This window comes from Chiloscyllium punctatum, chromosome 19 (genome assembly GCF_047496795.1).
Source record: "Chiloscyllium punctatum isolate Juve2018m chromosome 19, sChiPun1.3, whole genome shotgun sequence".
Taxonomy (NCBI): domain Eukaryota; kingdom Metazoa; phylum Chordata; class Chondrichthyes; order Orectolobiformes; family Hemiscylliidae; genus Chiloscyllium; species Chiloscyllium punctatum.
In genome coordinates this window covers 47,101,983-47,116,905 of record NC_092757.1, presented here as the reverse complement: position 1 = coordinate 47,116,905, position 14,923 = coordinate 47,101,983, and the positions used below count along the sequence as shown (strand labels likewise).

General features: G+C 43.1%; 1 protein-coding gene across 2 annotated transcripts in view; it reads left to right on the top strand.

Annotated features, from left to right (window-relative positions):
* The first annotated feature begins 698 nt into the window (after positions 1 to 698).
* ube2g1a (ubiquitin-conjugating enzyme E2G 1a (UBC7 homolog, yeast)) overlaps positions 699 to 14,923 on the top strand; it is a 71,699-nt gene continuing 57,474 nt past the window's right edge. The window contains exon 1 of one of the 2 annotated variants that reach the window (XR_011963283.1): positions 699 to 944. Coding sequence is in view for 1 of the 2 variants with exons in the window: in XM_072589327.1 (XP_072445428.1) it covers positions 899 to 944 (46 nt within the window). In the remaining variant the exon portion in view is untranslated. The remainder of the gene's footprint in view (positions 945 to 14,923) is intronic. The other variant, XM_072589327.1, reaches the window with a different exon arrangement.

Here is a 14,923-nt window from a genome sequence, read left to right as displayed (position 1 = left end):
TCTACCAGCCTGACAAGATCTCCCTGCTTTATACAGAAGACACGTGGGAAGATTTTCAGCTGTTTTTATTTGCATTAACAGCCATAATGTGTCAACAGCCAGGCGCTTCCCAATGCATATTAAACAGAGTCAGATCGTATTTCATCAGCAGCACAAAAAAAAATTCGCTGCTGCACTTGGCAATTAATTTAGGAAACGAAGTGCGCGACCAATCTGCAGAGCGCTGTGCATTTCCTACCAAATTTGGGGAGCAGTAGGGGGATGGGGAAGGGAGGACCGCCTCAACCACCCTTGACGCACTCACACCCCGGGGAGGGCGGGGCAACTCACTGATTAACGGAACGACTAGCCAATCGGGAGCTTGGAGTTCACACCTACCCCCGTCGCCAATGGGGATTGACGGTGGGGGCGGGTTGACGCTGCACGCCGCGTCGTTATGATTTACACAGGGTTTAGCCAATTGAGTGCAGCGATCCGTGCACGCCGTTCACGCAGTCCTGCCAACGGAGATTGAGGGCGGGGGCGGGTCGACAGGACCGTGCGCGACAGTCTGATTGATAAGGAGGCCGAGCCAATAGCGTGATCGGAGCTGGGTCGCCGCCGGCACCCCACATCCACCAATAGCGATTGATGGTGGAGGCGGGCTAATCGGGTAGCCCCGCCCCTGACACACAAGGATCGGTCGCACAGTGAAATGGGCGGGGAGGTGCTCTGCGCATGCGTGGAGCAGGCCGGCGAGCCTCAAACTTGAAGAGAAAGCGTTTGGGGAGCGGGTCGGTGCCGATAACAGAGGGACATAGAGTGTGTGAGGGAAGACACACAGAGAGAGATAGAGAAAAAAGGGAGAAGAATAAAAAAGCAGCCAAACGGCTTCTCTGTGCTTGACGGCCAGCTAAACATGACAGAGCCGCAGTCGGCACTCTTACTCCGAAGGCAGCTGGCAGGTAAAGGAATCTTATCGGGAGCCGCGGTATCTCCTGCACCATTTCTAGACGTTTCACGAATGTGGAGCGACCAGCGCCGCAGCAACTCTTGTTCCTTTCTTCCCCCCCCCCCCCCCCCATCGCGGCCGCTGACGGTTGATTTGAAACGATTCCCGGGCCCCCTTCAGAGCGACGAGTGTCCCCGGAGGGGATTTAGTTCTTACCGCCGAGTGAAGCAAGAGACCCGCTCCTTTGTCCTGCTCGAGGTTGCATTTCACCCCCCCTCAACCTTTTTTCTCCTCCCACCTCCCACCTCCCACCCCCCACCTCCCGGCCATCGCCTGCCCTCAGTTCCCTTCTTCACCCCCCTCCCCCCAAAAAAATTGACTCTCCCATTCACCCCCGCCAAGTCGCATTTGGACTGGCTCGCGCATGCGCACGGCACCATGAGTGTCATGGAAGAGGCAATGCTGTTCTGTGCTTCTATTGTTGGGTTTGAGTTGGAGCGCCAGCGTCCCCCTTTCTCCTCCAGTGCACGCTCAGCTTCTTTCCCTGTTTTCTCTCTCTCAAATGAACCGCAGGAGTGTGGTGATGCATTTTTGTTTTACCCCACCACAGTCTGTAGTGAACAGAAACAGATTTAAGTCTGTTGATTAAGAATTCATGCTGTCTGGTATTACACAAATAACGAGAAAGGTTCCCTGGATATTTTGCACCAATAAGATCCGTTATATCTGTAAATTGTTTTTTTGTTTTAAAAAAATCACTTCAAAACAAGTCTTTTTGCTGGACTGTTAATCCAGGGCCATGTAATGTTCTGGGGACCTGGGTTTGAAACCCACCACAGCAGATGGTGGAATTTGAATACAATAAAAGTCTGGAATTGGAGTCTAATGACAATTCATTGTCAGTTATTGGGAAAAACCCATCTGGTTCACTAATGTCCTATAGGGAAGGAATTGCTATTCTTTCCTGGTCTGGTCTAGATGTGATTCCAGACCCACAAAAATATGGTTGACTCTTAGCTGTCCCCTGGGCAATTAGGGATGGGAAATAAATGCTGGCCTGGTCAGTGCCACCCTATTCCTGTGAATGAATAAAATTCCCCTCAATGCTCAGCAAGGTTTTTCTGTTGAATCTTCACATGAAGTAAATGTTTGCATTTTTATTGTGTACATAATGAATAACTTTATTCTCAGTATGTTGAAGACCTGCTCTGGTTGTTGAATATGAGGTTCTGATCTGAAATTCTGGGACCAGATACTATGGCAGGATACTGTTGCTTAAATAGTGCCTCATTAGGTGCTTGACTCTTTGTTGTATCTAACAGATGTCATTGTGGAATTTCCTCCGTTATGCTCAAGATCTGGGCTGGGATAGTTGTGACATTATATACCTGCTTTACAAACAGTAACAAAAGTGTCAAGAAAGATCAGGACTGGATATGAACCAAAAGGGTGTAATCTTTCAAGCTTTAGTACTTGATAAGTATTTTGTATTTGAAAAACATGTTGCTGGCTTTGTAAAGGATGTGCTTAAAATCATGTGGATATGGCAGGCTTGAGCAATAGTGAATACCGTCTTTAGGTTGGCAAAAGAACCAACTGTGACATGAGTTTTATTGTTTGGTGGAGGCTGGTTTACTTTTGCCTTCAAAAGGAAATTGGGAGGAAGTGGTGAGGTTTTGTGTGGGACTAACTAAAATTTTGTGCAGAGAGTTGTGTACAAATAGGCCAACTATGCTCTTTCTGTAACCACTCTGATTCAGTGGTAATAAGTTGTTTAGCTGTTTGCCCGTTTTGTGCTTATGGCAGCTTTTCTTTTGGCCTTGGAATGTGTGAAAGGGATTCCCAACCAATAAATTCACTTTCAAAGTGTAGTTACTATTTGAGAGAATGTGGCAGCTAATTTATACAGCATGTTGTGACAGATGGAAAATTTTAATGAATAATTTTTTTCTTTCAACAAAGCTAGACTGAGAACCAAGGAAGCCACTATTTCCCTGTTGAACAGATTCGCCAGTATAATGGCGATATAAGATTTTTACTGCTACTATCCGTGTGCATAGATCGCAGTCTTATATTTCCAATATTGCGCACATTCATCTTGGTTATACTATGGGTGAACGCTTCATCCACAGCTGTTTATTTTTATTTATCAAGGAACAGAATATTGTGATATAATTTTTTTTATTTTCATCTGGCTTAACATTAATTTGTCTAATCATCAACTGCAAATCATTATTGCATGAAATGACTCTGCAGCTGTCACCTCTGAAAGGAAGAGGAACCTGACTCTCAAATTTAGGCCTTTATCATATGTTGAGTCCAGAAATCGTGCAGAAATGACTTTCTGGCCCCAGGTGATCTTCACCTAGGTATGAGCAGTCTCAGGCTCCTTTTAAATTCCATAAGTTTACTGCATCTCTACCTTTTGCAGTGTCAACAAAAGCTGAAATCTTATGGATCAACACAATGGTAAAGGTCGAGACAGTATGAGGAAGTACTTGAGAATATCTAGAACAATACTGAGAGATGCAGTCGAGTATTTTCAGGACCCTGCTGAACCGGAATTTGTTTTGGTGGCCAAGGGTTGAAAGTTAATGGAACTAGGGTAAATTTAAGTCCTAAATCACTGAAGATTGAATTGAATGGTAAAAGACTAAAGATGCTGTATGGCAACATACGTTTGTTCTCCTGTCACTTAACTTGGGTGACTTTGAAGAGGTTAAAATGGTCTCGGATAAATTTAACTGACCTTTGCCAGGGCAGTGAGAGGGTGTTATGTATGGTTTCACCAGTAGTCCCAAGTGTGTGGATGTCAACTTGTGACTACACAACTACCTGATAAAGGAGCAATGCTCCGAAAGCTAGTACTTCCAAATAAACCTGTTGGACTATAACCTGGGTGTTGTGTGGTTCTTGACTTTTGTACTACGCCCGCCCCCAATCCAACACCAGCCTCTCCAAACTGTGACTACACAGATTTTCTTGATTCAGCTCAAGGCTGAATAGCTTGCTAGTCCAGTTCGTAGTTTTGTAAATAGGTACTTGGCAGAGATGTTGAGGCACAAATTAGAAAAGGGCAGAAACTGTTGATGCTAAGTACTAATTTCTACGATCCTTAAAATACAGCCTTTTTGACATTCTTGCATGACTGAAATATGGTATATTTGGAGCAATATTAAAATTGCTGTAGTCAGGAGATTCTAATGTTTCCAGTGAAGTTGTTTAGTTCTAAGTCATCAGTCCAGTAAATAAATCTGACCCTGAGCCAAACAGCAACAATGCCTTAAAGATTGACTTTTGTTATATTTGGACTTGTTTAAGCCATGGCAATATGGGACGTTGCAGTTTCCCATTTTGAGCTGCCAAGCCTGGGTGGGCGTAACTTTGATCAAAATTTGCTGTGCTAGCTAGATAATGATGCACAGTTGAGTCATGTGAGTTGGTTATTAGTGTATTTGGCATTAGTTCAGCAATATTTGTGGATATGTCTGCTCTAAAGGGGCAGTTTTTAATGCTATTACATATCGTAAGCATTTTGTGCTTTACACATTTATGGCAAAAATTAGTATGCTGGTCTTGAATCATTACAAAGAATGTTGATTTACTCTAACTTGGTGATAGGAGTCCACTGCATTAAAACTGTCCAGTATTTGCCTTGGTTTTAAATTGCTTTGACTGCAAACTGCTCTCAAAGATTGCATCATGTAGTGCTTTGTAAAGTTGTGGGCTGAAAATGTTTAAATTGTAACTTTACTCTTTTTTTATAAATTACAATATTAATCCCAGTGGCTCAGAGTCCCGATGTAGGTTCTCTCAGAATTTACACATCCAAATCGGAAATTCAGCGCAGCTGCTCTGTCAGCATTGTTACTCCCATATAGCTCTTTTGTACCTTTTGTTTTATCAGGTCATGTGACTGTCTACTCCCTTGTTTTAAATTATGAAACTTCATCAGTTATTCACCTCACTACTCCATGTTAAAGCAAATGCATCCACACTCTGGCTAATCCTCTCCTAGATTCCATTCTGAATTTATTGGTGCTTACCTTATTTGTGGCCCCTAACCTTGCATTCACCTGGAATATGCACCATACTGTTAAGGTCCTTCATTTTAAAGGTCTTCTATCATGTTTCTTGGGATATAATTTGTCAGTTCCGGTATCAGATTAGATTCCCTGCTAGGCTTTGCCAGGCTTCCCTTTCTCGTCACATCTTTTACTGACTGTATAAAAGAACAATATTGAAGAAAAGTTGATCTCTCCTAATGTGGAGGAGGTTAGTTAGCTGACTTGATTCTGCCCTGTGCAGCACCCACATGTGACTAGCATTGGAAATCTTTGCCTGCTGCTTTAAGTCTGGTATAGCATTTTAATGCTTCAACTACAGTGCTGTTGTTTGCAAATTCAGCTGAGATGTTTTTCAAGGATACACAGTGAACATTCAGTTCTGGAATACTGAGGAAAGCAGCTGTATAGTAAGATTATTACCACAATACCACAGCTGTAGAATGGCCTTGGGCCAAATAAAATTAATCTGCTCGAATAAGCAGCTGTAATGGGGAACAATTGTACAATAGGAAGGTTAATCTTGGCCAGCAGTGTCTAGTGAAAATGAGGCACAGTAAAACTGCAACTGTTCGCTACATTTGAAACTAACAAATACAATGCTAATATCTAACACATAGTGGAAGAGATGTTCAGTGGTTACTGTTGAATTGATTTTCAGATTTGAGCATTTCCCTATGCATGCATAATGGTAGGTACTATTCTCGTGTTTAGAAGGCACTAGTATTTTTTAAATACTATTGCAAAGCAACTTGTTTCTCCTTTGTATGAAGCAGTAGCATTGGAAAAATGTTTTTAAAATTGATTTTTGCATTACAAGGTTGTATTAATGATGGGGAAGGAAGAGCGTGTCATTTTCTAATCCTTTGAACACCATTTTGTATATTTAATTCATAAATTGTATGTACTGTGCAATAGTGTTATACTATGGCACTTTGGAAAATGATTACAAAATTAAGTACAAACAGAAGCCAGTACAATACTGAAGCTATTAAAAGTAATTGTGGTGTAGTCATATCTTTTTGAGGAATTTTCTTTAATCTAAATAAACTGCATAGCAAAATATTACCAGTTAAATGGCATTTACAGTATTCACTTCAGTTTCTGCATCAGGCCTTGAATCACTGAAATCTTTCTGGCAATGGAGTTCTTACTGTGGTATTCTGGGGAAAACCTAGAGGGATGTAACTTGTGTTTTTGCACAATATCTTGTGAACATTAGAAGTCACTTTACAATACAATCTGGTGTTACTGTTTTTTCTGCTCTGCTTGTGTTGTGAAGCAGGCAAAGCAACAAAATCATTAATCTGGCAATTACCATCTAGAGTGTGGTGAACTATAACTGTGTCCAATTCTGAGCATTACATTTTAGGAAAAATGCTGAAAATGTGTTGCTGGAAAAGCGCAGCAGGTCAGGCAGCATCCAAGGAGCAGGGGAATCTGGCATGAGTTCTTCGTCAGGAATGAGGCAAGTGTGTCCAGCAGGCTAAGATAAAAGGTAGGGAGGAGGGACTTGGAGGGGCATTGGAAATGCGATAGGTGGAAGGAGGTTAAGGTGAGGGCGATAGGCCGGGGTGGGGGTAGGGGCGGAGAGGTCCGGAAGAAGATTGCAGGTTAGGAAGGTGGTGCTGAGTTCGAGGGTTGGGACTGAGACAAGGTGGGGGGGAGGGGGAAGAGGAAACTGGAGAAATGAGTTCATCCCTTGTGGTTGGAGGGTTCCTAGGCGGAAGATGAGGTGCTCTTCCTCCAGCCGCCGTGTTGCCGTGGTCTGGCAATGGAGGAGTCCAATGACCTGCATGTCGTTGGAGTGGGAGGGGGAGTTGAAGTGTTGAGCCACGGGGTGGTTGGGTTGGTTGGTCAGGGTGTTCCAGAGGTGTTCTCTGAAACGTTCCGCAAGTAGACAGCCTGTCTCCAATATAGAGGAGGCCACATTGGGTGCAGCGGATGCAGTAAATAGTGTTTGGAGGTGCAGGTGTTTTTGTGGCGGATATGGAAGGATCCCTTGGGGCCTTGGAGGGAAGTGAGGGGGGAGGTTTGGGTACACGTTTTGCATTTCTTGCGGTTCCAGGGGAAGGTGCCGGGAGTGAAGGTTGGGTTGGTGGGGGGGTATGGACCTGACGAGGGAGTCACGGAGGGAGTGGTCTTTTTGGAACGCTGATAGGGGAGGGAAATATATCCCTGGTGGTGGGGTCCGTTTGGAGGTGGCGGAAATTACGACAGATGATACGATGTATATGGAGGTTGGTAGTGGAGGACCAGTGGGGGTTCTGTCCTGGTGGCAATTGGAGGGGTGGGGCTCAAGGGTGGTGGAGTGGGATGTAGAGGAGATGCGGTGGAGAGCATAGTCGATCACGTCTGGGGGGAAATTGCGATCTTTGAAGACGGAGGTCATCTGGATTGTATGGTATTGGAACTCTTTCCAATCCTCCCACTTCCTCCAAACCAAAGGAGTCGCCATGGGCCCCAGCTGTGCCTACCTCTGTAGGATATGTGGAACAGTCCACCTTTCACAGCTACACTGGCACCACCCCCCACCTTTTCCTCCGCTACATCGATGATTGTATCGGCGCTGCCTCGTGCTCCCACGAGGAGGTTGAACAGTTCATCCACTTTATCAACACCTTCCATCCCGACCTCAAATTTACCTGGACCGTCTTAGACTCCTCCCTCCCCTTCCTAGGCCTCTCCATTTCTATCTCGGGCGACCGAATCAACACAGACGTTTACTATAAACCGACTCCCACAGCTACCTGGACTACACCTCCTGCCACCCAGCCCCCTGTAAAAACACCATCCCATATTCCCAATTCCTTCATCTCCGCCGCATCTGCTCCCAGGAGGACCAGTTCCAATACCGTACAACCCAGATGGCCTCCTTCTTCAAAGACCGCAATTTCCTCCCAGACGTGATTGATGATGCTCTGCACCGCATCTCCTCCACTTCCCGCTCCTCCGCCCTTGAGACCGACCCCTCCAATTGCCACCAGGTCAGAACCCCACTGGTCCTCACCTACCACCCCACCAACCTCCGTATACATCGTATCATCCGTCGTCATTTCCACCACCTTTTAAACGGACCCCACCACCAAGGATATATTTCCCTCCCCTCCCCTATCAGTGTTCCAAAAAGACCACTCCCTCCGTGACTCCCTCATCAGGTCCACACCCCCCACCAACCCAACCTTCCACTCCCGGCACCTTCCCCTGCAACCGCAAGAAATGCAAAACTTGCGCCCACACTCTTTTCCCCCCCCCCGCACACGCGCACACACGCAGACCAATCACCCCGTGGCTCAACACTTCAGCGCCCCCTCCCACTCCACCAAGGACATGCAGGTCCTTGGACCCCTCCATCGCCTGACCATGGCAACACGACGGTTGGAGGAAGAGCGCCGCATCTTCCGCCTAGGAACCCTCCAACCACAAGGGATGAACTCAGATTTCTCCAGTTTCCTCATTTCCCCTCTCTTTCTTCCCCCCCCCCCCCCCACCTTGTCTCAGTCCCAACACTTGAACTCAGCACCACCTTCCTCACCTGCAATCATCTTCCTGACCTCTCTGCCTCCACCCCCACCCCAGCCTATCACCCTCGCCTTAACCACCTTCCACCTATCGCATTTCCCAAGTCCCTCCTCTCTACCTTTTATCTTAGCCTGCTGGACACGCTTGCCTCATTCCTGAAGAAGGGCTCATGCCCGAAACGTTGATTCTCCTGTTCCTTGGATGCTGCCTGACTTGCTGCGCTTTTCCAGCAACACATTTTCAGCTCTGATCTCCAGCATCTGCAGTCCTTTCTTTCTCCTCGAAGATTTTAGGAAAGATGCAAAGACACGAATGCAGAGTGGTTTTGAATGTTCCCAGGGTAGTGTGATCGTGTGATTTCTACTCAGTGGATAGATTGGAGAAGCTGAGGCAGTTATGTTTGGAGAGAATTTGATGGAGATGCTCAGAATAGTGTGTGAAAAAAGCAAAGCTGTTGCTGTTGATTGAAGGGTTGACAGCTAGAGGACATAATGTAAGAATGGCATGGGTGTCGTGATTTGGAGGTGCCGTGACATGGGTGGGGTGTGATGGTATAAAAACAAAGTAAGCACTAATTGGCAGGTATTAGGGATGTACTGCCTTCATGAAGACTGATTCAATTGTGGCTTTTAAATGGGGATTGGATAAATACCTGAAAAGAGAACACTTGCATGACTAGAGATGCAGTGCAGGGAGATGCATCTAGCCTAAAGCAAAAACTCATGGATATGACAGATCTCGTGGCTCCTTCCTACCATTCTAAGATACTAGATTAATGGATTCATGATTTTTGTCACTAACTTAAATCATCATCTTGCACATTAAGTTGTTGCAGGGGCTAATTCTGAGGCCAGGTTGCCTGCACCATTTAAAGACTGAAAGAACTGCAGATGCTGTAAATCAAATACTAACAGAAGTTGCTGGAAGGATTCAGGTCTGGCAGCGCTTATAAAGAGAAATCAAAGTTAACATTTCTGGTCTGGTGATCCTTCCTCAGAACTGATGGTAGCTCTGAAAATGTTGATTTTATATGCAGAAAACAGGGTGTGGTGGGGGAAAGAGGGGAAGGGCAAACCAAAGGTGGTGATACAGCCCAAACAGAGGAGCAATTGGACAGACAAAAGAGTAGATAATGAGCTGGCTAGGATGGTGAATAGCTATTCGTGGAGACTGTGTGGCTAACAGAGTGTAATGGCAGACTGATCAAATCTGGTGTGGGGGGGATAGGGGACTAGGATTTGGGCCTGAATGTATCTTCCAAGTGAAGCAGCACTTCGTGCAATCTAGTTTGCTGCACTCACTGTTTCACAATATAGTCTCATCTACATTGACCAAATGAAGTGTAGACTAGTTGACCGCTTTTTGCAGGACATCTATGTTCTGCCTGCGGAGAAGACCCTGAGTTTCCAGTTGCCTGCCATTTTAACCCACCACCATGTTCTCTGGTCAACATCTCTTTTTTTTTCTTCTTAGACCTGCTGCAGTGTTCTAGTAAAGCTCAGCTCAAGCCGGAAGCACACCTAAATTTCCTCTTGGGCATCTTTTCAGCCTTCTGGACTCCGTATCAAGTTCAATAATTTTAGAGCCAGAACTCTCCCATGCACGAGTCCCCTACCCCAACACCAGGCCTTGTTATCACAGTCTATCATTACTTCACTACCTATTGGCCATTAACAGCTACAGGTATTCACCCTCCTCGCCTAGACTGTATCTCCACCTATCATTTACACCCCCACCCCACCACTTTCCTAGGTATCATCAGTTCTGGGGAAGGGTCTCTAGACCTGAAGCATTAACTCTGATTTCTCTTCACAGATGCTACCAGACCCACTGAGCTTTTCCAGCAACTTCTGTTTTTTGTGCCTGGACCATTTCACTGTTTTGGCAAGAAGTACATTACTAGCAGACTCCAGGTGCATGTTCAGCATTTGAAAAGCTGTGACTCATTTGGGAGGCACCAAAATGTGTAATAGCTAAACCAATTCAAATTAGTGCTAAATCTGGGGACAAAACCAGAGAATGTTTGTGGTAAGTTTTTAAAAATAGTATATATTTAAAATTGGAATTTTTAATTGCCATTAAATTAATTTAGTTTTGGGAATGATTCCCAGAGAATCCAATTAGATGGCTCAAAACAAAGCAAGTTTCCTTATGGTCATATTTGGTACAAATGTTATAACATACTGTATGCATGAATGTTTTAGATGACTGGCCTGTAGTGTTGAAACCTGTTTGGCATGCTTCTGTCTCATATGGAGGCATGGTTTTTATTGCATTTATTTTGCAATGCAAAAAATACCAGTTGGCTCCTGTCCCTTCATCTGTCATATTGCTATTAAATATATAATTAAAAGTTGCATAGATCAAAAATAATGCATCAGTGAAAATTGTATTTTGCTTTTGAAACCTAAAGACAATTGCATGAAAGTAGCCAGAGCTTTGAGCAATTTGATTATTAGATGTAGTTTGATAATTTCTTATCGACCTTCATTAGCAACTTGCAGAGTACTTTCAGGGACTGCTAATAGTGTTGAGAAAAAATAAAAATCAATAACCTGCACACAGCATGAGCACTTATCTATTTTTACATCCCAAGTTTCTGATTTCTCCACAACCTTGAGATTTTCAACATGATTCCCAAAGCCTGCTGTGTGATATTTGAATACAGTTTTCTATTTTGAACTTTCTTTTTCTCTCTTTCACCTTCCTGTTTGTAAGGTGGGACCTCAAGACATGAAGTCCCATCTTGGGAAGGTGGTGTAGTCTGCATACGACTAATGCAGAAGCTTAGGCTAATGCTCATGGGACACTGGTTTAAGTTGCACTTATAGCAGCTTGTGGAATTTAAATTCAATAACTAAAACCTGGAATATTAAGCATCTTGTGACCATATCTTATAGAACCCATCTGCTTCTATAAGAGAAGGCAATCTGCCCTCCTTCCCTGGTCTAGCCTATGTGCTCTACGATGCACAAAAATATGGTTGAATTTTAACTACCATGTGACCCTAGTGGCCACTCCATTCGAGGGCAAGAATGGATAACAAATACTTAGGCTGTTAGTGACTCTCTCATTCCATGAAATTTTTTTTAAAAATGGACTCTTTAATAAAGCAATTTTTTTTGTCTCTTCAACGACTTCTAGGATTCTGGCTCACTTGTAAATATGAAGGGACTTTTTTGGCTATGTTTTGAACAGCATAGTATCTTAATATCTGAAATTCCCTATAAATTAATTCAGTATGGAAACTTGTGGGTTTTGATCTTTAAAGGCTGGTCGAATTTATATAACAATGCCAGATAACAACAGATGTCTTTGGTCAGGTGGTTATTAACCTTTTCAGCATCAAGGCATACTTTAATGAGTCAGAATTCCATGGCATGCCCACTTTTTTCAATGATGTGGAAAATGTATGCATGATGTTGGAGGCTTGTACATTGTAGGTGCCCTGTCAGCTGATACTACCCTTCAGTAATAGTCAATAAGGTTCTGGAGGAGATTCGAAGCACAGACGTGGCCTTGGCACTGTTTCCTGAAAATTTCATGGCACCACTGGTTGAAAAACATTACGCAGGTTGAGGTGAATAGGTGTACTGGCACTTAAGACTATCATTACTTTGAAAGTATGAATGCTTAGATCTGTAGTGACAATGGAACACAATACAAGACAACATAAAGGAGCTGTTGCTGGGTGCAGGAAATATTTGTATGGAAGTCTTTAAAATTACACACTTGTATGATTGTAAATGTTCGTAAATTGGGTACTTGATACATCAACTCTGCACTAATTTTTCTAACTAATATACACAAGGCTATACTTTGAGTCAGCCTCCATTTCAGTTCAAAAATGCAAGGTTAGATTGCATTTGTTCATCTCCAGTTGATTTGGAGTCAAACAAGCAATATCGGTGGTTTAAGTTACTTGCATTGAAACTCCATCTTTTACATTTTCAAAATGGCAACCACCTATATCAACATGTATACTGCAAAGTGTAAAATGCAAACATTAGTTCAATTTTTAAAAAAATAACTTGCTGTTTTTATTGAGGATGCAATAGTTTAATTGTAAAAACATTTGTATAAAATTGTAGCAATATAGCACTATTTTGCATACTAAAGTGGCATCTTTCACAACAGGATGTCCTACAAAATATTAATATACTTAAGCAATTAAAGGTATTTTTAATCTTTTTTCAGGGATGTTATGACACTCCTTTTGAAGTAGGTGAGATTTGAATGTGAGCCTTCTGGCTCAGAGACAGTACTACTGCCAAGAAGACCCTCTTAAGCAGTTGAGGATATTTTCTAATCAGCCTGTTTAGACCTGTCATCACTAAACCAGGAACAGGCAGGACTTCAACTCAGGCATTCTGGGGGTCAGTGGTATGGATCGCTGGTTTGTAGTGTGGAGTGATGCCAACAGCATATGTTCAGTTCCTGTACTTGGGTTACTTTGAAGGTCCTGCTGCTTTTATCTTGCCTGAGGCATGGTGACCCTTGGGCTAAACTAACTGCCAGTTAAGAGGAGTAATATTGATATTATTGCAGAAACCCAGGTGACGAGCTGGGGACCTGGGTTCAAATCCTGCCATGGCAGATAGTGGAATTTGGATTCAGTTAAACAAAATTGTTGTCAATTGCTGGAAAAAGTTATCCAGTTTGCTAATGTCCTTTTTAAGGGAAGGAAACTGCCATCCATATGTTCTGGCCCACAGACTTCAAACCCACTGTGATGATGTTGACACTCCAGCTGCCATCTGAGCAATTAGGACTTGACAATAAATGGTGGCCTTGCCAGTGACTCCCACATCCTGAGTAATTTTTTTTAAAGTCTGAGAGCAGCACTATGGTGCTCTGAGATTATGGTGAGTTTCATCACAATTAAGTAGAAAATATGGCAACCAATATACATAAAGCTCCCACAAGTAATATTTAAACATGCTTGAAGAATGAAATTTCTCTTCAGGGAAAGCCTGAAACAGTTTGTGTCTTGAAGTCCTTGTTTTCAATGCTGCACCCATTTTATATCTTGATTATATCAAGCATTCAACAAATCATTCTTGTGCTTGAATTCGCACTGGTAAAACTTACATTTACTTGTGATATTTTCATTTGAAAACATGTGAGCTGTAGCTGGTAATTGGCATTTAATTCACAGTTTACTCAGTTATGCAATGAGCCCTTTTCAGTAAGTAGTTATTTTCTTCAGCTGTTTTTACATGCAGACTCCTTGTTGAAATGCAGCTCAATATTTTTTCTCTAGCTTTTTATTAAAATTCTTTATTCAGTGCAAAGGATTGAACTGAGGTATATTTGCTTTGAGAGTTGATAATTGTTAAGATTGCACACAACAGTAGATTCAATAGAATTCCACCTGTGGCATATCAGTGCACTGTTTATGCTGTGTCGTGTGTTTTTGATTTCTTGATCCAGCTAACTTAAAACACTCCTGAAGATGTGCAAGGCTTTGCACCTTGGTCAGAGGACTAACTGTGTTGGTGAAAAGATGTTGCAGCATGGTGGCTCAGTGGTTAGTGCTGCTGCCTCACAGGGACCTTGGTTCATTTCCAATCTCTGGTGAAGGTCTGTGTGGAGTTTGATTTGGAGATGCCGGTGTTGGACTGGGGTGTACAAAGTTTAAAAATCTCTCAACACCAGGTTATAGTCCAACAGGTTTAATTGGAAGCACACTAGCTTTTGGAGTGCTGCTCCTTTTGCGGGGGGAGGGGAGAGAGAGTGAGTCTAGGTGGGATGCTCTTCAGAGAGTCAGTGTGGATCTTGTTGGGCCAAATGGCATTTCCACACTCTAGAGAGTCTATGATGACTGGTAATTTGCTTGTATTGAATTAGTGACATTACAGTTGTGAAAGACTAATGTTGAACCTTGTAATTAATAACTGAGGCAGACCCTCTTCACACTGCACAACCTGCATTATACTATTTAACATGTGTTTGAAAGAAATTGCTAGACAATGGTACTTGTAAACTTCCAGGTTTTGCCTGAGAGAAAAATGGCAGGAATTAAGTATTCCATCTAGAGATGGACAAATATCTTAAATTGTGCTGTTCTTTGCTGCAGCAGTCTGCACTTTTTACTGTCCATATGTTTGTGGGAATCATGGTCTTCTGGGTTGAGGGGTTGCAGTTTAACAAACCTTGACATCCTGTCAGATTAAGTACTGCTGGTTTGAAGTTGTTACTGCCAAAAGCTGAGACTGCAGTTTCTATTATGACGCATAGTTTTGGAAAGAACTGAGCTGTCTGATTCTGTTTGACCTAAATATCCACTGCAACCTGGGAAAAGTGTGAACTCTTACACAAAATAACACATAAAGTCAATCAGTATTTGAATTATACTCTTTAGTGTTTACTATTTGTAGTAGGGCCAAGTAAAAAAGACCCCAAA